We start from the raw sequence: 26263 nt of genomic DNA, 5'->3' as shown, positions 1-26263 counted from the left end.
AAAGAGCTTCTAAATTATAAACCGCAACTGTACAAGTCAAGTTCACATCTGCTTAAAGAGAATTCTGACTTACATCTATATCTGGATCCAGTGAGAACAGATTTAGCCTCTCCATGTTTCGAGTTGCTTTGACAGTCTCTTCAGTTTCTGTGAGGTACTGCAGAGAAAAAGTGTCAGTTCTTAGTTTCCACTTGGCTGCAAACCTACAGCCCAGCCCCATACACATGGCCAAGAAACAGTCCCTTAGTATCAACACTGTTTTAATATCATCCATCAACACTCTGCAATCTTACAGAAACATGCTTTTTGTTTTCTGACTGTTGTGTTTCTTAGTCTAAATCTTAAAAGAAAGCATTTACATTTTTTCCATGAAAGTGATAAGTAATAAGTAATTCGAGTTTATTTGCACAGAAAAATGTCAGCTTTATTACTTTCGTGAAGTCTGGGGGCAGGCTGTTTTCTGAAGAATCAGCTTCCTCCGGTGTGCTTTCACAAGTTACAGCATTATCCAGGGAATCTTGAAAAGATACATCAAGACCAGGTCATTAAATAATCCTCATGAATCACTCATTTTTCAAGCCTGTGACATATGGAAACTGGGTTAGACTCAAGAGCGATGAAGGATGGACACTGGTGAGAAGATACCTTCACTGTGCCCTGGCTCTAGTCCTCCATATAGTTGGAAAAACTGGGCCTGGAAATAGGATGTCCTGGTGATCATTTTGGGACACTCTTCATGACACCATCCTGTGCCCATAAGAACTCTGAACCCTTACAATACTACATTTATACTTGGGGTTGTCTTGTCTCACTTCATCAATGTATACTAAAGCTTTCTTACATATGAAAATATTTTTGATAATTCTCTCAGGCCATCAACATAAAACCTACATTCTAGCTTTAGTAACTCTCTAGGACTCTGTAAACATTAATATTCTAGTTGATGATTATTAAGTAAATCATGAGTGTGAAACACCTACTACAGTCTATAGCAGGTGTTAAAATCAACACTAATTTTATTCTTCCCTATCCCATGGCTCTCGTACATGATAGGCTACCAGAACTTAAAGACTCTTTGGGGGACCTCCCTGGTGGTTCAGTGATTAAAAATCCTCCTTCCAATGCAGAGGATGTGGGCTCAATCCCTGGTAGGGGAACTAAGATCCCACATGCTCTGGGGCAACTAAGTCTGAGTGTCATAACTAATACTCAATGCAGTCAAATAAATAAATTAACTAAAAAAATAAAGACTTTCTGGTTTTAATGTCCCATGGTATTGTGCAAAATGTCTTAGAACAGTTTTCCTTTGGGAAGAGTGACTGAGTCTGAGAATAAACTTGTCTTCCACATGACTATTAATATAAACCTGTTTTCCTCCTCTTCTTTTCACCATTTTTTCTCCTTTCTCTTGGTCTCTTCCTTTTGCCTAGAATGGATCAGAGTCTGATGAAAGAACTGGGATGGGAAGAAGAATAATTTTTTATCTTATAAAAATCTCTGATCTCATGCAAAATTTATGGAACTTTCACAACTTGCCTTATCTCCATGGGGTCAAAAGTACACATGAAAGATGCTTTTCAACTATAAGGAAAGGATGCATATTTGTCATTACACAGTAATATTCATTAATTAAATTTAATGGGATCAATGAAACACAGAATCTCCCCTCTAACATCCCATTAGACATGGTCATTTTTTAAAATATTGCTGATCAATGATTCCCAATATCATTTGCTGGATGTCGGCCTCAAATCACTGCTAGTCAACTTAAAAATCATACCTCTGTAAGCTGACCCCCACTATTCAGTAAAAGTAAAGATCTGGGGGTGATTTCCTGGAGCAAATAGCTCAGGGTTGGATGAGCTAGACCTGACAGCTACCAGGGTTATTAGCAGCTAAAATGAACCAAATGCACAGGTCACAGCTGGCAAGGGAGGCAGGTAGTGTGCTCACCCAGCCCCAGATCCGTGAGCTCTGCACTTCTCCTGCCCTGAGGGGGCCCCTCAGGACTGATCTGCAGGATTCGGTTGAGGGTGTGGATCCATTCGTCCATATCTGACTCCGTCTCAGCGGCCAACACAAAATAGGTCAGGTCATTCATTTTCAATTCAAAGGCATATTTTCTTAGTCTGTTATTCTGCAGCATAAAAAGAAAAAATACCAACTAGGTCTTAGAGAGTGAGAGATATTTTTGTGTGGGGTTTTCCACACAAGGAGGTAACATTAAGGAGATTTTCTCAAACAGACAAAAGTTTAGATGGGTAAGAATTATTTTGGGCTTCCCAGGTGGTGGTAAAGAATCTGCCTGCCAATGAAGTAGACATGAGAGACATAGATTCGATCCCTGGGTGGGGAGAGGCCTGGAGGGCTATAATCCATGAGATCACAAAGAGTTGGACATGAATGAGCACACCACATCTGCATCTACAAGAATTATTTTATTAGGTTTCTTTCAAGGATTTTTGGACAAAGAGGTATTTTAAGGTTTTTGTTGACGGGGTGAGCATGTAGGCACAAACATTTCATCTTCAGGCATGGGGGAAGTATATTCTAAGCTTCTTTAAACAGTTGCTTTGAGTTGCTACCTTCACTTTCTCATCTTGTGTTCTGTCCACAATTCACTCCAGTTGCAATTTTGACCCCATCATATCCCAGAGGCTGCACTTGCCAAGGTCACCAACAAACTACGTTGCTGTACTACCCTAAGGACTATACAATCTTTGTTGACCTTTCAGCAGAACTGACACAGTGGCTACTTCCTCCTTCATGAAACCCATCTCTCTGGTTTCCATGACTACACTCTATTTCAGTTTTCTTTCCTCCTGAATGGCCACCACTTTTCAGTCACCTCTACTGACTCTTCCTTACTTTGTCACTTGCCATGCTAACCTCAGCTCTGCTTTAGATTCTTTTCGTCCTTATCTGGTCCAATGACTTTAAATGACATCCACATGCCAGGGGTTCCCAATTCCTTTCTCTGCCTCTGGCTTCTTCATCAACCTCCAGACTTTTGTCTTACTTGACATCTCTACTTGCATTTTGTGACCAACCCATGAAGTTTTGTTCTAGTTTGCTGGATGTGCTCCCGTCGTAGACTCATAGACTTTGTTGCTGCCATAAAGGCCTGAAACAACCCTCCCATTCCACTCACCAGGTATGTATTTATACACATAACACTATGTTTGCCTTTTACACACTTAGGTGACTTGTATTCACTCTTCAGATCTGAACTAAAATTATCCTTGCTCAATGAAACTTTCTCAATTCCCCAGTTAAGACAAGGTTCTTGTCCTCCAGGGTAAGCACAAAAATTTGGGATTACACGCTTATTCACTTTCATTTGTTTGTTTGTACAGCACATTCCTCCCTAACAACTGCCTTCATGAGAGCTGGAGCACCACTATATCCTATCACAGTGCCATCACACAGAAGGATTCAACAGTGCATTCAAAACAATTATTTATTATGAATGGGATGGGAGAGGTTCCAATCCTTGGGAATGAATGAACAACTGAAGAAATAAAATAACAAATGAAAAACAGAGATTCTCTGTTGTGCAGAGAATCAAAGTGGTCTGATTCGATGAGTAACTACCTAAGATTAGACTTTCACAGAAGGTGAAATCTATAAAAAGAAGTGAGCTGTTTAAAGATCTGCTGCTGCTGCTGCTGCTAAGTCGCTTCAGTCGTGTCCGACTCTGTGCGACCCCAGAGACGGCAGCCCACTAGGCTCCTCTGTCTCTGGGATTCTCCAGGCAAGAACACTGGAGTGGGCTGCCATTTCCTTCTCCAATGCATGAAAGTGAAAAGTGAAAGTGAAGTCGCTCAAGTAGTGCCTGACTCTTAGCGATCCCATGGACGGCAGCCCACCAGGCTCCTCCGACCATGGGGTTTTCCAGGCAAGAGTACTGAAGCACAATTAAAGTAGTGGGAATACAAAAGCAGATTATTATAGCAGCTTATATACATTTCTGCCATGAGATTAGAAATATAAAGGCAAAGTAGAAACTTCTCCCAATGATAACTAGAGTTATGTAACCTGGGGTGGTTGAAAGAATTCATGAAGATATTCCATCTTCAAATCACTCCCAGGTAACTCTGATACAAGTACTCAATTCTTACCCACACTGTTCTAAAGCCTAAGAGCACTCACAGCTGTAGTAAAGCAAGACTCTATACAATTAAAGTAAGTAAAATGCAAATAAGAGTAGAAATCAAAGATGAGAGTGTCACTATAGTGTGGGGGTACAATTTAAACATCAAGGTATAAACTCTTTCTGAGAATAAGACTGCTGTTTCTTGGAGGCAAAAGAGAATAATCTTTAATATACTTCTGGTAATCTTCTCTTCCTTTGGGATGCTCTGAGAACTTCCCAAAATAGCTTTCAACTTCCACAATAGCATGATTACTACTACTAACATGACACTTATTAAACATTTGCCAGCTATGTATCTGGCTCTGTGCTGAGGATTTTACAGTCATCATTTTTATTTAAATCTCATAACAACTCTATGAGAGACACTGTTACCATTCCATTCAGCATATGAAAACACTGAGGTTTGGGGAGACAAATGAAAACCTGTTTGGAATACATGGACAGCGAGTGTTGGAGACAGGAAGTACTTCCTTTATACTTAAATACCCCCTGAGACAAGCCAGCACAAGGAAGATGTTCATTGACTACTGTTCTTCTTTGCCACCTGCTGGGCATTATCACACTCGAAAGGGGCAGCCATGCCTGGGGGTGCTGGTTTCTGAAAGTAGACATTGGGGCAACATACAAGCCTCAGGAAAAGAAAAATTTAGGGACTGAAGGAGAAAAAGGAATTAGCTAAAAAACTAACTGTGATCCTCACTGTGGGGTTTCACAGCTCAAGTGGCACTTTCTAGACTCTGCCAAGGACAAGTGCTTTGCTCATATTCATACTTTCCCATTATTGTCAATTATTATAATTTCTTTGCTCTGTAAGGATTCCCTTGCAGACTGGCATTTTCAATAGCCCATGAGCACAGGGCAAAAGGTGACTAGTTATCCTCAGCGCTGTGATAGTGTTCACTTTTAAAGAGGTTCTATTGGATTTGTATTTTGTGCTGGGCAAAAACAGACAAGGTCTCTGCCCAGACAGGGGAGACAGGTGTTAACCAATTCATCATCAAAATTTGAAATTGGAAGATAAATGTGCTTAACTTCTGTATGAATGTACTGAAGTAAAGGAATAAAAATCAAGGTATAGACATTCTTTTTTGAGATCAGGATTGTTATTGCAGCATGAGAATTGCAACATGAAAATACTACTATTCTTACAGAACCCTCTGTGTTCTGTGAGAATACAGAAAGGATAACTTCAACGAGTAAAATGCCACAGTTTTATATGTATATACATATATTTGTATAAATTCCTTTACTAAAGTTATATTTATATAGAGTGAAATACACAAATCAAGCTTTTGACAAATGCATAAACATGTAATCCACACCCACCTTTTTGAGACCATTTTGGCTTCAGTGTAAACAGAATTGGGGGGGGGTGGTGGCTGGAAAGGCAGTGGCCCCAACATTTCCTATGCAAAGCAAACATCTGGGTAGTTTCTTTAAGAATGCAAATTCTTGGAAGCTATGCTCTCCTCAAGAGGGAGGGCCAGACTCCTTCACACACCCTCTCACACACTTCCCCCGGTGCTGAAGAAGGAGGTCCAGAAAACCGCCTGTGACCTGCACTGACAGAGAGGGTCTAAGGGCAAAGACAGTTGGCTGAGAGCAGGAATAAAAGACAGAATGCTTCCCATGACAATATCATACCTTCAAAACACCACGGGAACAGAATAGACACTCAGGGAAGAAATAGAAGTGCTCAGAGCAGATCTAAAGTAGCTGTGTGTAGCAGAATGCAAACAAATCTCAGTCTGCATCTTTAAATCACTCTTGAAAACAAACAAATGAAAGAATCTGCTTGACTAATCTGATGCTGTAAATAATGGGGAAGGGTAGATGCAAAGCCATGTAAAATGCTTGTATTAGGTCCAAATTAAAAGTGGATTGAGCTGCAACTTGCTTTCAAATGGAGATGTCAAGGAACTAATAAAAAATTACAAAAATTGATTTTCTAAATTGCCTTCTGTATGTGAATCAAATATGGCTGACGTCAACAATATTACATATTTTAAAAAGTCTGAGCAAAATATAACAAGCCCTTGTTTCTCAAAAAGGGATATTTATAAATGAAATAAATATTCTATTCACAACTTCTCTCAAAAGCCAAATTATCTTTTTCTCCTTGGAGTGAAAGAGAACTACTTTCAGTGCAGAGAAGCTTATGCTGGGGAAGATTAAGATGCCTTAAGTGGTTTTCTATCTCACCCTCTGTAATCTTCAAGATAATGGCATATAAAACAGCAAAAAAAGAAAGGACCAGAAGTAGAAAACCAATGGGACATTTTAATAACCGTGAAATGCAATGTTAAGTCATTAAAATGATAATCAAGAAGTAATCGTATTCTTCTTCTCACTCCTCAAATTTTCCTGAAATCAGTATCCCTGGTGACTGATGCAGCTTCTTTGTTCATTCAAGCTCACCACAGTCTATCTACATGGCTTCATAAATAAAAGGAAACTGGAAATATGTCCTAATGCCATCCGATGTGCTTAATGAGTTGTGGCAAACGGATTGCTTTTCACACTGCTCACCTAGAAAAGCTTTGAAATAGATACTCCAATGAAACCACTAAAGCCAATGGAGGATGGAATATTGAAGGGAGTTATCCAAGCAAAATATGCCATGGTATCTGTTCTGTTGCTAGCATCTTTTACAGAATTTTGCAGAAACAGGAGAAGAGCCACACAACATCAAATTCAGGTTACTGGTATTGGTGGCTACAATCCACACAATCCTTTCCATTCTTTGTATGTTCATTCATTCAAATACATACTTGTTCAATACATACGAAAATGTATTGGCTATTTTCTATGTGCTAGGTAGAGAGCATTAAAAAATGTTCACATGATGTGCTTGCCCCCATGGAACTTACATTCTAGTGCAATGTAATGTCAGGAAACAAGCAATATAATGTGCAATATATATATGTAATATATGTATTACATTGGAGTATGAAATGGCAATCTACTATTCTTGCCTGGAAAATCCTGTGGACAGAGGTGCCTGGCAGGTCATAGTCCATGGGGTCTCAAAGAGTTGGACATGGCTGAGTACACATACACACATTTGTATAATATAGTGTAGCATCTGCAGTAATATCATTCTTGCGTATGATATCAGAACCTAGTTTCTGAGATGTGTCACACATGTTTAATTACTCATGCACATGCTATATTTATTCTGTGTTATTTTGTGCATCTTTCCACAGGCAAGAAGCTCTTTGAAGACAGGAACCACATCTAATTTACATTTGGCTTTCACACAAAGCTTTGCATGTAGCAAAATTTTCTATATATATTTGCTGAGATAAATCCTACATCTGAATTTCACAGCTTAAAATGACACACATCTATCCTCAGAGTGTTTCTTCTGCCTGTTGGCTTATGTAGGATAAATGTATTAATATGTATCTATGCAAGCACACAATGTCATGAACCTCATTCCATAGTTCATCAGGCACTCTATCTATCATATCTAGGCCCTTAAATCTATTTCTCACTTCCACTGTATAATCATAAGGGATTTGATTTAGGTCATACCTGAATGGTCTAGTGGTTTTCCCTACTTTCTTCAATTTAAGTCTGAATTTGGTAATAAGGAGTTCATGATCTGAGCCACAGTTTATTGACTGTGCCAAAGCCTTTGACTGTGTGGATCACAATAAACTGTGGAAAATTCTGAGAGAGATGGGAATACCAGACCACCTGACCTGCCTCTTGAGAAATCTGTATGCAGGTCAGGAAGCAACAGTTAGAACTGGACATGGAACAACAGACTAGTTCCAAATAGGAAAAGGTGTACGTCAAGGCTGTATATTGTCACCCTGCTTATTTAACTTCTATGCAGAGTACATCATGAGAAATGCTGGACTAGAGGAAACACAAGCTGGAATCAAGATTGCGGGGAGAAAGATCAATAACCTCAGATACGCAGATGACACCACCCTTATGGCAGAAAGTGAAGAGAAGCTAAAAAGCCTCTTGATGAAAGTGAAAGAGGAGAGTGAAAAAGTTGGCTTAAAGCTCAACATTCAGAAAACGAAGATCATGGCATCTGGTCCCATCACTTCATGGGAAATAGACGGATAAACAGTGGAAACAGTGTCAGACTTAATTTTTGGGGGCTCCAAAATCACTGCAGATGGTGACTGCAGCCATGAAATTAAGAGACGCTTACTCCTTGGAAGAAAAGTTATGACCAACCTAGATAGCATATTCAAAAGCAGAGACATTACTTTGCTGACTAATGTCCGTCTAGTCAAGGCTGTGGTTTTTCCTGTGGTCGTGTATGGATGTGAGTTGGACTGTGAAGAAGGCTGAGCGCTGAAGAATTGATGCTTTTGAACTGTGGTGTTGGAGAAGACTCTTGACAGTCCCTTGGACTGCAAGGAGATCCAACCAGTCCATTCTGAAGGAGATCAGCCCTGGGGTTTCTTTGGAAGGAATGATGCTGAAGCTGAAACTCCAGTACTTTGGCCACCTCATGCGAAGAGTTGACTCATTGGAAAAGACTGTGATGCTGGGAGGGATTGGGGGCAGTAGGAGAAGGGGACGACAGAGGATGAGATGGCTGGATGGCATCACGGACTCGATGGACGTGAGTCTGAGTGAACTCCGGGAGATGGTGATGAACAGGGAGGCCTGGCGTGCTGCGATTCATAGGGTCGCAAAGAGTCGGACACGACTGAGCTACTGAACTGAACTGATGCGAGCATACCCACTAGATATATGATCACCAAAGTATTTCCTTGGGCATCTTTCTGTAAATCTGGATTTTCCTCAGCCTCAAATCTAATTATTCCACTTATTAGCTCTGTTACTTGGGAAAGTCACTTTATCTCTCTGAGCTTTATTTTAATAAATTGAGACAATAATAATGCATTTTCCATGAACTGTTGTCAAATACTATATTAGATGAAGAAGATTACAAGTGTCATTCTGGTTTTTATTTTTATCACGGGAAGTGAAATTCTTAACCACTAAGGTTTGCTGTGGGGTTTATAGGTTATAGGTGACTTCTAAATTTGTTTTCATTGGCAGGTACACATTTTTTTTTCCTTCCCAGTATGACTGCCTTTATGTGGGTACACACAGTCTGAGTTGCTCTGTGTTATCTCATACAGGAGAAGGAAGTGACCCTACTTGCTTCCTGTAGTGGCCTGTGCTGCAGAAAGTATTTGAATTTTTAGACTTTGGTTAAGCCTCAAAGGCTATTATCTTGGGACCTATATCCACAAGGTAGCAGATCCAGCACCAAGTAGGAAACTAACAATGGTCACTTCCAGATGTATGCATGCATGCTCAGGCGTGTCCGGCTCTTTGCGACCCCATGGACTACAACCCACCAGGCTCCTCTGTCCATGGGATTTTCTAGGCAAGAATACTGAATCAGGTTGCCATGCCCTTTTCTAAGGGATCTTTCCAATTCAGGATCAAACCTGGGTCTCCTGTGTTGGCAGGCAGAGTCTTTACCACTGCGTCACCTGGGAAGCGCGTTCAGCTTTAAGCCTTGATGTATAAAGTGATATCACTCATTGTCACTGTTAATATTGGGGCACTGGGTACATGGGATTCCTGGGCTATATACTCCGTTCAGAGTGGCAGGATCTGGGATAGATGGATGGATAAAAAAACGAAAGAGTGAATGAATGAATCAATAAATGAATAAATGAGAAGACTCTCAAGGAACAAGACAGGATAGATTAGGCTTAAATAGCCCTTAGTCTCAGACCAAAACTGAAATAGCAAAAGTTGGAAGTTTTGCTTCAGACTAGAAATGAGGGGTATAAAGCAGATCTAGTACTGTTTCATGACACTACAAAAAAGTGGAAAACTACTGTTCAGTTCAGTTCAGTTCAGTCGCTCAGTTGTGTCTGACTCTGCGACCTCATGAATCGCAGCACACCAGGCCTCCCAGTCCATCACCATCTCCCGGAGTTCACTCAGACTCATGTCCATCGAGTCCGTGATGCCATCCAGCCATCTCATCCTCTGTCGTCCCCTTCTCCTCCTGCCCCCAATCCCTCCCAGCATCAGAGACTTTTCCAATGAGTCAACTCTTCGCATGAGGTGGCCAAAGTACTGGAGCTTCAGCTTTAGCATCATTCCTTCCAAAGAAATCCCAGGGTTGATCTCCTTCAGAATGGACTGGCTGGATCTCCTTGCAGTCCAAGGGACTGTCAAGAGTCTTCTCCAACACCACCGTTCAAAAGCATCAATTCTTCGGCGCTCAGCCTTCTTCACAGTCCAACTCTCACATCCATACATGACCACAGGAAAAAGCATAGCCTTGACTAGATGGACCTTAGTTGGCAAAGGAATGTCCCTGCTTTTGAATATGCTATCTAGGTTGGTCATAACTTTTCTTCCAAGGGGTAAGCGTCTTCTAATTTCATGGCTGCAGTCACCATCTGCAGTGATTTTGGAGCCCAAGAAAATAAAGTCTGACACTGTTTCCACTGTTTATCCGTCTATTTCCCATGAAGTGATGGGACCAGATGCCATGATCTTCGTTTTCTGAATGTTGAGCTTTAAGCCAACTTTTTCACTCTCCTCTTTCACTTTCATCAAGAGGCTTTTTAGTTCCTTTTCACTTTCTGCCATAAGGGTGGTGTGATCTGCATATCTGAGGTTATTGATATTTCTCCCAGCAATCTTGATTCCAGCTTGGGTTTCTTCCAGTCCAGCGTTTCTCATGATGTACTCTGCATAGAAGTTAAATAAGCAGGGTGACAATATACAGCCTTGACGTACACCTTTTCCTATTTGGAACCAGCCTGTTGTTCCATGTCCAGTTCTAACTGTTGCTTCCTGACCTGCATATAGGTTTCACAAGAGGCAGGTCAGGTGGTCTGGTATTCCCATCTCTCTCAGAATTTTCCACAGTTTATTGTGATCCACACAGTCAAAGGCTTTGGCATAGTCAATAAAGCAGAAATAGATGTTTTTCTGGAGCTCTCTTGATTTTTCCCATGATCCAGCGGATGTTGGCAATTTGATCTCTGGTTCCTCTGCCTTTTTTAAAACCAGCTTGAACATCAGGAAGTTCAAGGTTCACATATTGCTGAAGCCTGGCTTGGAGAATTTTGAGCATTACTTTACTAGCATGTGAGATGAGTGCAATTGTGTGGTAGTTTGAGCATTCTTTGGCATTGCCTTTCTTTGGGATTGGAATGAAAACTCACCTTTTCCAGTCCTGTGGCCACTGCTGAGTTTTCCAAATTTGCTAGCATATTGAGTGCAGCACTTTCACAGCATCATCTTTCAGGATTTGAAATAGTTCAACTGGAATTCCATCATCTCCACTATCTTTGTTCATAGTGATGCTTTCTAAGGCCCACTTGACTTCACATTCCAGGATGTCTGGCTCTAGGTGAGTGATCACACCATCGTGATTATCTGGGTCGTGAAGATCTTTTTTGTACAGTATTTCTGTGTATTCTTGCCACCCCTTCTTAATATCTTCTGCTTCTGTTAGGTCCAGACCATTTCTGTCCTTTATCGAGCCCATCTTTGCATGAAATGTTCCCTTGGTATCTCTAATTTTCTTGAAGAGATCTCTGGTCTTTCCCATTCTGTTGTTTTTCTCTATTTCTTTGCATTGATCGCTGAAGAAGGCTTTCTTATCTCTTCTTGCTATTCTTTGGAACTCTGCATTCAGTTGCTTATATCTTTCCTTTTCTCCTTTGCTTTTTGCTTCTCTTCTTTTCACAGCTACTTGTAAGGCCTCCTCAGACAGCCATTTTGCTTTTTTGCATTTCTTTTCCATGGGGATGGTCTTGATCCCTGTCTCCTGTACAATGTCACGAACCTCATTCCATAGTTCATCAGGCACTCTATCTATCAGATCTAGGCCCTTAAATCTATTTCTCACTGCCACTGTATAATCATAAGGGATTTGATTTAGGTCATACATGAATGGTCTAGCAGTTTTCCCTACTTTCTTCAATTTAAGTCTGCATTTGGTAATAAGGAGTTCACGATCTGAGGTACAGTCAGTTTCTGGTCTTGTTTTTGTTGACTGTATAGATCTTCTCCATCTTTCGCTGCAAAGAATATAATCAATCTGATTTTGGTGTTGACCATCTGGTGATGTCCATGCGTAGAGTCTTCTCTTGTGTTGTTGGAAGAGGGTGTTTGCTATGACCAGTGCATTTTCTTGGCAAAACTCTATTAGTCTTTGCCCTGCTTCATTCTGCATTCCAAGGCCAAATTTGCCTGTTACTCCAGGTGTTTCTTGACTTCCTACTTTTGCATTCCAGTCCCCTATAATGAAAAGGACATCTATTTTGGGTGTTAGTTCTAAAAGATCTTGTAGGTCTTCACAGAACTGTTCAACTTCAGCTTCTTCAGTGTTACTTGTTGGGGCATAGACTTGGATTATCGTGATATTGAACGGTTTGCCTTGGAAATGAACAGATATCATTCTGTCGTTTTTGAGATTGCATCCAAGTACTGCATTTCAGACTCTTTTGTTGACCATGATGGCTACTCCATTTCTTCTGAGGGAATCCTGTCCACAGTAGCAGATATAGTGGTCATCTGAGTTAAATTCACCCATTCCAGTCCATTTTAGTTCGCTGATTCCTAGAATGTTGACATTCACCCTTGCCATCTCTTGTTTGACCACTTCCAATTTGCCTTGATTCATGGACCTGACATTGCAGGTTCCAATGCAATATTGCTCTTTACATCATCAGACCGTGCTTCTATCACCAGTCACATCCACAGCTGGGTATTGTTTTTGTTTTGGCTCTATCCCTTCATTCTTTCTGGAATTATTTCTCTACCGATCTCCAGTAGCATATTGGGCACCTACTGACCTGGGGAGTTCCTCTTTCACAGGCTGCACAGGCGCAGGAGGGCCTAGAGGAGCTATCCCACATTGAAGGTCAGGAAGGGCGGCAGTAAGGAGATACCCCTCATCCAAGGTAAGGAGCAGCAGCTGTGCTTTGCTGGAGCAGCCATGAAGAGATACCCCATGCCCAAGGTAAGAGAAACCCAAGTAAGATAGTAGGTGTTGCAAGAGGGCATCAGAGGGCAGACATACTGAAACCATACTCACAGAAAACTAGTCAATCTAATCACACTAGGACCACAGCCTTGTCTAACTCAGTGAAACTAAGCCATGCCCGCGGGGCAATCCAAGATGGACGGGTCATGGTGGAGAGGCCTGACAGAATGTGGTCCACTGGAGAAGAGAATGGCAAACCACTTCAGTATTCTTGCCTTGAGAACCCCATGAACAGTATGAAAAGGCAAAATGATAGGATACTGAAGACTACTGTTAGGTCTATTTTACCAAGATCAGGAAATTTCTAACCATTAACATCACCTAACGTCTCTGAGGGGCTTCCCTGATGGCTCAACAGGTAAAGAATCTGCCTAAAATGCAGGTGACACGAGAGACTTGATTTCAGTCCTTGGATTGGGAAGATTCCCTGGAGGAGGAAAATGGCAACCCACTCTAGTATTCTTGCTTGAAAAATGCCATGGACTGAGGAGCCTGGTGGGCTACAGTCTGTGAGATAGCAAAGAGGCAGACAGGACTGAATGACTAACGCTCGCAAAGTCTCTGAGAATTTTGGGTAGGAGTTTCTCTCTACTTGAAGTAGCCGTTAAAATATATTTCTGAGAATTCCAAGTCGTACTCCTAGGAAAGCACAGTGCTATAGAATGGGTTTGAATGAAGCAAACTAAAACAACTTATTCACGAAAGAGTGTTATGAGCTGGAACACACTGAGAATGCTGGGTGGTAGGTAGCATTTTCTGAGGCAAACTGTTTTTCTTCTCTGTTTTATTCAAGTGAAACTGACAATGATTCTTAATAAAATAGGTCTGACTCATTCTATTATTCATTTGCTTTGTGCTTCTGTGTGTACGTGTTTCATCTTCAGGCACATTTTGTACCTGAAAGCTTGCTAGAACAATGACTAAACTTGCACTGTATCATTCAGAATCTTCTTTTCAGATGCAAAAACTTGTCAGAAAGAGCTGTAAGCAAATATGCAAGAAATAGGATCCAGATACAAGGTGACAAGGAGCTCGATGTCTATCTTCCCAAAGGGATCTCAAGAAACTAAAGGTCCCTCCTTCTATAAAGGATAACAAGCTTATGATAAAGAAGAATATAAATACAGGGATATAGAGCTGAACTCTTTAAAAGATAGAGTACATGATCCCAGGTATGTAAATAACTATTTATTGGAAAATGAAGTAGGATTGTTCAACTCTGTTTTAATGTGCAGAATCTACCTTGGGAATTCCTACCTATGCGCCCGTTTTTTTCTGTGCATTCTTCTAGCCAACCCAGAAGAGTTTATCACTGTTCTGTCTCCTAGAACATTCCATAGAAAGTACATTTATACCACCATTATAGCTCTTGAGAAATTGTGTAATAGTTATGAGCCTATGTCCTCCTCTAGTTATGATTTCGGCAAGGAATTCCTAATGCCTAAACCCATTTCTAGCATGTCATAAGTACTACATAAGCTTGTTGGAGGAGTGAATAAATGAATGAAGAAAGAAATGGATAAATTAGCCAGCTTGAAGTGTTAGTCAATCAGTTGTACCCAACTCTTTGCAATACCACAGACTGAAGCCCTCCAGGCTCCTCTGTCCATGGAATTCTCCAGGCAAGAATACTGGAGTGGGTTGCCATTCCCTTCTGCAGGGGATCTTCCCAACCCAGGGATCAAACCCGGGGCTCCTGCATTGCAAGCAGATTCTTTACCATGTCAGTCAATATTTTCTAGAAGGGCTTTCCCATGATGGGACATTTACCTATCAAAGTTGTGACTTTTATAATTAATGGAAAGACTGGGAAAGGATGACTGAGGACACACTCTCTCCCAGATCCTTTTTTACTTTAGTTTTACAGATGAAACACTGGGAATCAAACAGCTTGAGTAACTTACTCAAGGCTCTTAGACAGTAAAGGGTGAAACTAGAATTCAAACATCAGCTTGTATACACCCTACTCTTATGTTTTTCCTTGGAAGACATTCTCTTTCCAAGGCACTGCTTAAGCAGAGACCAAAACATGGTCTAAAAGGTGATGGAGAAGAGGTGAAAGGTCAGACTAGAGCACTAACTGACTCTGTGTTCAACAGAGTTATACCACTCTTGGAAGAAGAAATTACACATGAATCTATGTCTCTGCAAACTTAACCCCTAGCAAGGGATACAATGATACTTTTTAAAAGATGATGACTCATTCGTTACAGCAAGTTTGGGGGTAGAAAGGAAAAGAAAATATTTAGTTTTTCAGCTCAATGTCTATAAAATGTAGTTATTGATCTTTAAACCTATTGTTAAAGTCTTACTTCATATTTCTCAAGCCAAAGAGTCTCCTTTGTGACCAACAATAGAAAACTATCTCCATCTTCCATTAAGATCCTTACTGCCCTTTCCATATGGAAAGTTGGCAACTGTGTTAAAAAGCAATTATCTTTCATTTCTAGTGGAGGGCTCAGCAACACTTAATTAATTCTTTCCCTTTAAAGTTCAGTATTATTACTTTCTGGAGAAATTCCAGATTTTAACAGCTAAACCATCCCGAAATAGATGAGGTTTAAGTGACTGAAGAGAATTCTGTTTTGCATCCATGCATCTGAGTGCCCTTGGTATGAATCCAAGAGGTAATCTAAGCCATGTAGCAAGTTACGTGAATGTCCACGGTTTGGTGGAAACACAAAGAATTGTTCCTAGTGGCTTATGATCAAAAACACAGTCCTTAATCTCAATGAGCCAGCATTTAATGTTAAATTGGAGGGAAGACTACTAAAACTCTTGATTGCTTCCAGTTTCACACAATAAAGAATAAAAATGTTCGATCATCAGAGTCGAAAGAATAAGATGTCCAAATGAGGCATACGGAATTTTTCTGCTTCTTTTTGCCAAAATGGTCCATGTCAAATTTAATACTAAGGACAATAATTTGAGGACAAACTGCTGCAGAAGAGCACTGTTGGTTAAAATTGCCATGTCTGAGATTCAGTTTCTGAGATTCAACTCTTGAGAACCAATGCAATATAATCCTTGCCCTTGAAAACACCTGCTCTTAGAAGGAGGATGATGTGTATGTACGCTGTAAATTTACACTTGCAATATTACCTAATAATAAAGGTAACATTCATGAAGAGCTTTCTTTGAACTATGTGATTTACATACAACCTTACTGCATTCTTTAGCTCAGTGGATCTCTACACTGCAGCTATACAGGTGGTCATTTTCCTCTTGTCCTTCCATATATCAGACTGGCTCTGGCCTCAGGACCTTTGTACTTGCTGCCCCTGCTCATGCTTTAATCTCTAGATCAAATATTTTCTCTTCATAAATGTTTCTATCACTTCTGGAGCATAAAGATTCCTTTCCAACCTCACCATCTGTCTCTTCCCATTCTGTAGCCTTGTTTATTTTCTTTATTGCAGATTTTACCAACTATTTCATTCCATTTATTATTTTTTTTTCCTGCCTATTTTCTGTTTTCCTTACTTTACTGAAGTAAGTTTTGTGAAAGCAAGTCTCTAGGCTGCCTGCCCTCTCTACTGAATCCTTAAGAGTCTGAAATAGTTTTTGGCTCATATCAGGTACTCTATAAATATTTTTAGAATGAATGAATGATGATTGGATGAGTGCATTTTTCAATTAAAAAAACCCTCAGGGAAAAAGAGATTTCTACTCACCTGTACCACACCTGTACAGGAATCCAAAAAGATACAGCCTTTGGGTTCTTTGGATATTTTTTCATCTTTGTAAAAATTCATGATGTAGGAATTATCTGGCAACTGAGTCAGCTGGAAGAAGCGCTTTTTGAATGACTAAATAAAGGAAAAAAATATGAGGAGGTAGTTCAAATTCATGGAAATTAGAATTTTCTAATCCTTTCAAGAGTGCTACATTTCTTGAGCACTGTTCTGAGAAGAGCATCTTCCTTTCTCATAAATAAAATATGACATGAAACACAAACTTAATGCAAATAGCTCACCTCAGTTTTCTGACTAAAGAGGGGGTGGGTGTCAAGAAAGGTGGCAGAAACAAAAATGAGTCTCTATGTCTCCTTACCCGAACAGTAACGGTGTTATTCACGGTGCTGTTAAAATTCCCCTTGTAGAGCCAACCAGACTTGAAAACTCCGGTCCCTCCCGTTCCCCCTCCGCCCTTGGAAGATGAGTGGGAAGTGGTATCCTGTACAAAAGGCATCATTAGCATCACAGCAATCTTTTGTGAATCCCAGATCTTAGACACTGCACTTAAAAATGAAACTCCTTTTTCTCTGACTCATCTGAAATAATCATGTTCAATTTCAAAACAAACGTGATTCGTTTTGTCTAAAAACCCTCACACCAACGGTTACTGCAGCTTTAGGAGAAACTAGTCTGAATTTCAAACATGTTAGATAGGAACTAATTATCCTCATGTTTTAAACATTTCACTTTCAACCATTTACTTACTTCATCCTTATCAGCATCTTCATGGTCAACCTCAAAGGAATGTGAAGGAAGTTTCTCTGGTTTGTATTCTGCTCTGATATTAAAAAAAAAAGAAGAAAAAGATTCTGATTTGTCATTTGAGACACTGCTTTCAGCTGAGTACCAGCTACTGTGCTGCCTTTCTTATAGACTTTTATAAAATAATGTAATCTCACGTGGGGCCATTTTCATTGGAAGTATGAACTTGCCCCCTACACCATTATATCTTATCTCCAGTTAATAAATCTCCATTTTAAATGATAGAGTTAGTATTTGCACAGATTTACACATGTCCTTTTTAATTAGATGAAGGCAAATGGGACAATTTTAAGGCCTTGGTGATTTATATTTTTCTTCTTCCACATTTTGAAGTGGAATGCAACTCAGTGATATTTTCATTTTGTTTTTTCCTCTTTTGCTTTTATGTGACATGCTGAAGGCTTATGGGATGGTCATTTGAAAACCAGCCACTACTCTGGCCACTAGGCTGTGCTGCTCCGCAACCCTGGCGTCTCCCAGAAGTCTGCACCAATGTGACTTAGAGGCATTTGTGCTCACTTTAGGCATTTCCATGGTAGCACAGAAACAACTCTCAGTCACAGCATTGCTGACCAGCCCAAAGGAGCAAGAGTGTTCACTTGGCTCTACAAATGGTAAAATAAGACAGAAATAAACCTTCCTTGACTTAATTCTATCTCATAACACATGGTTGAATGGAAACCAGATAGAATCATCCAAACTTCAGGCATTCCTTTATACCAAGCTAGAAAATCCTACATGGAGGATTTGCAAGGTAGAGCTTTTTCTTTGAAATGATTTATATTATGTAGAAGCAACCCATGAGCTCATTCAGTATTTCCAATGCAAATGGCTTCCTATGTTGATGGTATTCCAGGCAGTAAGGTGAATAACCAAGGACTCTTTATATGTATATACATACATGAAAGTTAGAGTATTAATTGCTCAGTTGTGTCTGACTCTTTGCGACCCCATGGACTGTGGCCTCTGTCCATGGTATTCTCCAGGCCAGAATACTGGAGTGGGTAGCCATTCCCTTCTCCAAGGGATCTTCCTGACCCAAAGATCAAACTCAGGTCTCCCACATTGCAGGCAGATTCTTTACCAGCTGAGCCTCAAGAGAAGCCCAAGAATACTGGAGTGGGTAGCCTATCCCTTCCCTAGCAGATCTTCCTGACCCAGAAATTGAACTGGGGTCTCTTGCATTGCAGGTGGATTCTTTACCAACTGAGCTATCAGGGAAGCACAACTATACAGGTATTCATAAAATCACCAAACTGTTCATTCACATAGGAGTTCAGTGGATTGAAATGAATTCAAAATATCCTTTATCCTTCTTCTAAAGACCTAAAAATGCCCATTCCTAGTTCACAGTAGAGGAAGCCAGAACACAAAAAGAACAGTAACCTTGCTATTAAACTGTGAAAAGCCTGAAATCAGAACCACGGTCTCCACACTTGATAAACGTTTTTGTTTTTTCCCTATTGTGGTAAAACATACATAACAGAAGAATTTCCATTTTAACTGTTTTCATGTGCACAGTTCAGTAGCATTAAGGAGATTCATACTATACGCCCTTCGTCACTGACCATCTCCAGACCATTTTAATTCCCAAACTGACTCTGTATCCATTAGACAATAACTTTCCATTTCCCCCTTTCCTCAGCCCTGGGTTATCATTGTTCTACTTGCTGTTCCTAGGTTTTTGACTATTCTAAGTACATCTTATGAGTGGAATAATGCAACATTTATCTTTTTGTGTCTGGCTTACTTTATTAGAATAATGTCTTCAAGGTTCATTCATATAGTGGAGTGTATCAAGAGTTCACTCCTTTATAAGGCTGAGTAATATTCCATTGTAATCTGATAAGAGTTTGTGCCCCCAAAGTAATTTCCATGAAGGTAGCCTGGATCTACTTAGGATCCTCTCCCTGTAGATTCTGAGTATATGTCTCTTACGGTGTTTGCCTGGTTCTGTTATTTGGACACTTGTCTTAGCCCTCCATCTGCTTATACATTTCTTAAAGCCAGAGACTCTAATGAAGTCCCATCTACATCTTAGGTTTTTCCTTTCCTGTTGCAGACATACTCAAGATTCATGGCTGATTGAATTATTGATAAGCAAGGTGAAGAGGGATAATATGAAAAGGCAGACTTTAAACTTTGTTTGTAAGGGTGATACTCTTTTTAGCATTCTGAGTGACCAAAATCCTGAGACAACTCCAACATGCTAAATAGGTTTTTATTTATTTATTTTTAATTAACTTGTATTGGAGTATAGTTGCTTTACAATGTTGTGTTGGTGTCTACTATACAGTAAAGTGGATCAGCTCTATGTATACATCCCTTTCTTTTGGATTTCCTTCCCATTTAGGTCACCACAGAGCACTGAGAAGAATTCCTTGTGCTATACAGTAGGTTCTCATTAGTCATCTGTTTTATACACAGTATCAATAATATATATATATATAAATCCTAATATCCCAATTCATCCCGCCTCAACTTTTCCCACTTGGTGTCCATATGTTTGTTCTCTATGCCTGTAAATAGGTTTGTTTAAAAGTATCTTATTATTTATTTTATAAATAAATACTGAATTTACTTTATAAATTCAAATTAATTTATTTTATAAATTCAAATTAATGAAAGTTGCTTGCTACCAAAATTCATTACTAATAAATATGAAGCTATTCTGGTGTACACAGTACTTGATTATTATAAATGATATCTGGAGTCTCAGTTAAACCCTAATTCCAATTTATTTCTCTATTTTGTTTTGGTTGCATAGTCCTGTTAGGACATCCCAGCACCCATAGATGCTGCTGCTGCTGCTAAGTCGCTTTAGTCATATCCGACTCTGTGCGACCGCATAGATGGCAGCCTACCAGGCTCCCCCGTCCCTGGGATTCTCTAGGCAAGAACACTGGAGTGGGTTGCCATTTCCTTCTCCAATGCATGAAAGTGAAAAGTGAAAGTCAAGTCACTCAGTCGTGTCTGACTTCCAGCGACCCCATGGACTGCAGCCTACCAGGCTCCTCAGTCCATGGAATTTTCCAGGCAAGAGTACTGGAGTGGGGTGCAATTGCCTTCTCCGACCCATAGATAAATAGCTGTAAATAGTAACAGTCTAATTTAAAAGCCAGAGGTTTAAAAGAAGAGTGGTAGGAAATGTGTATTTCAAAGTTATTATCCCCACAGGTTCTGACACATGGTAAGTGATCAATAAATATTTGTTAATTAATGTATATGAATTACTTGCTCGGGTATGTGTTAGTTCAAATTTCAAAAACAAAATACAACCTTCTTCATCTATGATTTATCTGAAAGCTCAAAAATATATACCAAGAGTGCAGAAATTTTGTACTGAAGTCTTAATATGTACTAAGTAGCACATTTGTTGTTGTTTAGTTGCTAAGTCACGTCTGACTCTTTTGCGACCCCATGGAGTGTAGCCCACCAGGCTTCTCTGTCCATAGGATTTCCCAGGCAAGAATAATGGAGTGAGTTGCCATTTCCTCCTCCAGGGGATCTTCCCGACCCAGGGATCAAACCCACGCCTCCTGCATTGGCAGTCAGATTCTTTACCATTGAGCCACCTGAGAAGCCGAAGTAGCACATTGCTTTTTATTAAATTGTATATGCATATAATCAGACTTTTGTACACAAATACCAGGGATCCATGTCTCATCTAATCTTGCTGTTTTGCTGAGAAGAAGATGAGGTTCATAACAGTTACTCACAGGAACACATAATGAAAGAGGTGAGGTCAGACACCTTATCTCTGAAATGTTACTTGTATTAAGGACAAGTAAGTCCAAACTATCTTTACTAAACATGTTACGTATGATGGCAGCCATTTTTCTCTTCCAGAGGATTCCTGGTGTCTCTAGTTCTTTCTGCTTCTTGCAAAACCTTAGAGATACTCAAGTCTATCTGTGCCAGTTGCCACTGATGTTAACGTGTTCTGCCTCTTTCGTTAGGGCCAGGTGGGGCTGGTGGTAAAGGACCCACCTACCAATGCAGGAGACGTAAGAGACACGGGTTCTATCCCTGGATTGGGAAGACCCCCTGGAGGAGGGCATGGCAACCCAATCCAGTTTTCTTGCCTAGTGAATCCCATGGACAGTGGACCCTGGTTGGCTACGGTCCATAGCGTTGCAAAGAGCTGAACACGACTGAAGTGACTTAGCGTGCACGCATGCAAATCAGAAGGCAGAACACTGATGTAGCAGACCACACTGTTATTTTGGGACTCCTGAGAAGTTCCTTCTATCACACCCCAAATTCTCCTCCTCTCCTTAGCAACGTCCTGACACTCCTTGAACCAGAAGCAGCCCCTTTCTCCTTTTCATTTGATTGGCAAAAGAAAACTGTAAAACACGACCCTTTCCTCAACCTCTGCTCCTGTGACAGGTGACAGGTTGCCTGAGATTCAAAGGCAAGTTCAAAGGGCTGATTTCAGAGCAATTACTTGAAGTATTTTGTCTGTACAGGAGGAGACATGAGTGTTCCAGGATTCTTAAAATGATGGCAAGGCAGTAAAGGCACTATTAAGGAAACATCCCAAGTGAAAGATAGAAGGAGGAGTAGGGAAAACTGAGGATATGGCAACAAAGACAACTTTGAACATGGAAGGTCAATATTCGGCTCCAGGGTGGCCCTAAACTATATGCTAGTCCTCTGTCAGTCCCCCTTTGACCTGGACACTATTCATTTCTGAATTCTTTATTCTGTCATCTTTTGTTATGAGATTTATCCTTTCTTCTCTTTCTCATAAAAGAATAATTTTATAGATATTTGATAATTGTGGCTTGCTACAGTGGCCATGTTCTACAGTCCAACTATCATTTCTGCAAAGATATTTATAAAAGTGTAAAGAAAGGAGAGAAGGAACAGCCTTTCAAATTAGTAATGAAATAACAAAGAATTAAGGAAACAAAATCGGGCTTTCATGAATTTCAAATGTGTAAGGCTAAATACTTGTCAGGGTTTTTCCACAAATCTCTCAGCAAAGAACTGGTAATTGAGACAAACTTAAAAGGACAGACAAAGTTTCACAAAAGTCCATGATCTTAAAGTGGCTTATGCACAGCTTAGCTCAAAATGCTGTATCCACAGTTCCATGGGGATTGAACCCCAGTCTCTTGCGTCTCTTGCAACAGTAGGCAGGTTCCTTCCCACTGTGCCACCTGGGAAGCCCCAAAATATAGCAGATCCACACAAAGGAATGTTGCTCAGAAGGAGAAAGGAGTTACCAATACATGTAACAACGTGGGTATCACTCAAAAGCATCATGCTGAGTCAAAGAAGTTGGAAACAGAAATACATACAGCATGATTCCAATGCGATGGAGTTTTAGAACTAGTAATACTAATCTGTAGTGAAGAAAATCAGAACAAGGGTTGTCTCTGAGGAGAGAGGAAAGTAGGGGTGAGGACTGACCCGGAAAGGGCAGCAATGGGCTCTTTGCAGCTGATGAGTATATCCCTTATCTTAGTCGTGTTTTCAGACGCACATGTATGTACATAGTCAAAGCCATCCAATGGTTCACTTACAACATGTGTCTTTTCTCCTAAAGTTTCCCTCAAAAGAAAGAAAACTAAACTATAAACATGGTATACATTCTAAAGTGTTTAGAAAGGCAACATACAGTGTGTTGATATTTTAAACTCATTTTGAAATGGTCAAAATATAAGACGGACTGATAGATGGCTAGATGCATGGGTGGATGAACAGACAATGTCATAAAATACATATATAGTAAAAATAGGAAAATGCAGAAGATACATTCTAGATGGTGGGAATATGGGTGTTCATTGTATAAGTTTTCCAAAACTTTTTTGTATGTTTGAAAATTTGCATAAGAAAATAAAGGGGGGATTTTTTTAGAAAAAGCGTTGAATAAATTATCTAAAGAGTGATGAAAATGACATCTCTTGAATTTTTTTAATACCAAGAAAAATTTTTTTAAAAAATGAACACTATTGATATTCTGTGTAAAACAGACAACTAATGAGGATATATTGTACAGCACAGGGAACTCTTGCTTAATCCAGTGTGGTGACCTGAATGGGAAGGAAGTCCAAAAGGGGGAGGGGAACCTATGTGTATGTATGACTCATTCACTGTGCTACATAGTAGACACTAATACTGGAGAAGGCACTGGCGACCCACTCCAGTACTCTTGCCTGGAAAACCCCATGGATGGAGGAGCCTGGTAGGCTGCAGTCCATGGAGTCGCAAAGAGTCAGACAGGACTGAGTGACTTGACTTTCACTTTTCACTTTCATGCACTGGAGAAGGAAATGGCAACCCACTCCAGTGTTCTTGCCTGGTGAGTCCCAGGGATGGAGGAGCCTGGTGGGCTGCCGTCTAGGGGGTCGTACAGAGTCGGACACGACTAAAGTGACTTAGGAGCAGCAGCAGCAGCAGACACTAACACAACACTGTAAAGCAACTATACTCCAATAATAATTAATTAAAAATTATACAGAAATATATGCAACTATTCTCAAAGAAATGCTGAGTATGAATTTCTCAAGTATTTTCCCGTGGCATTTCAAGGACAGATGATTTTGAAAACAGAGAAAGGGGCTTCATACAAACACTGCAAACAATTTTTTAAATTTGTAAAGTTTCACAAGTTGTAATGTTACAATACTACAACTTGTGAAGTCTCAAAACTCTTTCATAAAAACTAAATTTTCTTTAAGCTTTCCTTTTTAGTTCACTTAAGTATCAGGATACAAAAAATTATATGATAGAAAGATAAGACCAATAAGGTCTCTAGCAAAACTCAGCCATTGCATTAATCCTTAGTGCTATTCATGCAGACCTTATTGTTCATTAAAAAATACGAGCAGATCAGTGAATGTCAATTTAGGTCACATCCTGGGTGGGGGATATGTCAATGGGCATGCTCTTTCACTGTTAGCTTTTCTTAAATCTAAGTTTGCTTGATCAAATTCACTGTGAGTTGAGAGTGGTCTTAATTTTTGGAGGCGTTCTTCCTTGTCACTAAACGATCCAGTTACCAGACAGCACCTGTCACATAGAAGACCTGTGACAATGCCAACCTTGTATTAGAAATTAAATCCCCAAGTGGAGGAGGCTCGCCCTCTAAGGAAGGAGAGAATAGATAATAAAGCATAAATCAACAAGATAATCTCCCTAGATGGAAATGGTTTTGAAGAAAATTAAAGAGAAGAAGGCCTCTCCCAGGTGGCTCAGCTGTAAAGAATCTGCCTGTTAAGCAGGAGACGCAGGAGATGCAGGTTTGATCTCTGGGTTGGGAAGACTCCCTGGAGGAGGAAATGGCAACCTACTCTATAATTCTTTCCTGGAGAATCCCCAGGGACAGAGGAGCCTAATGGGCTCAGTCTATGGGGTCTCAAAAGAGTCAGACATGACTTAACAACTAAACGACATCAACAAAGAAAAAAGAACTATCAAGGTAGAGGTGGTAGAAGCCAGGTTTAGAAAGGGTGGTCACAGTTGAGAAGGAGAAGAAGCCATGCCTGTGATGATCTGGGGGAAGATCATTCTGGCACAGTGAATGGTGAGCAAAGATCTTGAGGAAGGATTGGCTTGCAGCATTCAGGAGTACCCCGCTAGTGAGGCTGGAGCACAGAGAGGGAGGGAGAGAGAGGGGAGGGGAGGTCAGCCTTGTAAGAAAATGCCCTGGAGTGCGCTGGCAGAGCCTTTAGACCATTGCTGAGGTATGCAGGCTACTGAGAACTCTCCTTTCCCATTCCCCTTCCCACTGACCCACAAGGCACAGCATTCCTGTTTTTATTGCTGCTCAGTGTCACATTCCTGGGGCCATTAATCAATGACTGGTCTCTCTTCTGGAGATCATTCAAAGATAAGCCCCTCTGCTGGCTGAAAGTAAAATTCTTCCCCCAGTGGCACTGTGGGCCTTTGGGCTCCAGGTTTAGAGAGCTCAGCAGGGACTTCACCCTCTGGTGTCTGGACCCATAGTAGCTTTTGGTCAGTCTTATTTCTACACCCAAATTACCTCCTGTGCCCCAAACAAGGAGTGTGGGGATACTTGAGTAGGGTGAGGCTGGGGGCAAGTTACCAGCCCTCTTAGTGCTCTAGTTTGCTTTATACAACAAGGAAGACAGTTCCTACTGCATGGGATCATGCGAATTAAATGAGATAACATAAGTACGGTACCCAGAACATTCCAGCTCACAGTTGACACTCAAGAAGTATTCTTTTATTAAAAAAAAATTTTTTTTTGGTTCCAAATCATTCCAGCTAAACCGGTTCCATTTTATTCGCTCTTCTGTCAAGAAATATACTTTCTGAAATTTTCTTCTTTATATCTACCCATCTGTGGTAAAACTTCTAAATATGTCATATTATCCCTGTATTTTATCCCATGGATTAACAAAATCTGTGGCATCATATTTTTTGTTTGTTTCATAGTTTTTAAATTGAGATATAATTGATAGATGATGTTATACTAGTTTTGGGTATACAAAGAAATGATTCTATATTTGTATATATTGTGAAATGATGGCCACAGTAAGTCTAGTTAACATTGTCATCATACTTAGCTATTAAAATTTTTTTTTTCTTGTGATGAGAATTTTTAAGATCTACTCTCTTGGT

At 40.2% G+C, this 26263-nt stretch overlaps 1 protein-coding gene across 13 annotated transcripts in view; it reads right to left on the bottom strand.

Annotated features, from left to right (window-relative positions):
* Window positions 1-26263, bottom strand: part of DOCK10 (dedicator of cytokinesis 10) — a 308358-nt gene that overhangs the window by 106917 nt on the left and 175178 nt on the right. For all 13 annotated transcript variants that reach the window (XM_018058883.1, XM_018058892.1, XM_013973005.2 and 10 more), the window contains exons 5-10: window positions 17609-17681; window positions 17220-17342; window positions 16841-16975; window positions 1954-2137; window positions 432-517; window positions 74-157 (exon numbers count right to left, since the gene is read on the bottom strand). In XM_018058883.1, the coding sequence (XP_017914372.1) occupies window positions 74-157; window positions 432-517; window positions 1954-2137; window positions 16841-16975; window positions 17220-17342; window positions 17609-17681 (685 nt within the window). The remainder of the gene's footprint in view (window positions 1-73; window positions 158-431; window positions 518-1953; window positions 2138-16840; window positions 16976-17219; window positions 17343-17608; window positions 17682-26263) is intronic.

This window comes from Capra hircus, chromosome 2 (genome assembly GCF_001704415.2).
Source record: "Capra hircus breed San Clemente chromosome 2, ASM170441v1, whole genome shotgun sequence".
Classification (NCBI taxonomy): domain Eukaryota; kingdom Metazoa; phylum Chordata; class Mammalia; order Artiodactyla; family Bovidae; genus Capra; species Capra hircus.
Note: the sequence above shows the minus strand (reverse complement) of the source record. Positions and strands in the feature narration are given on the sequence as shown.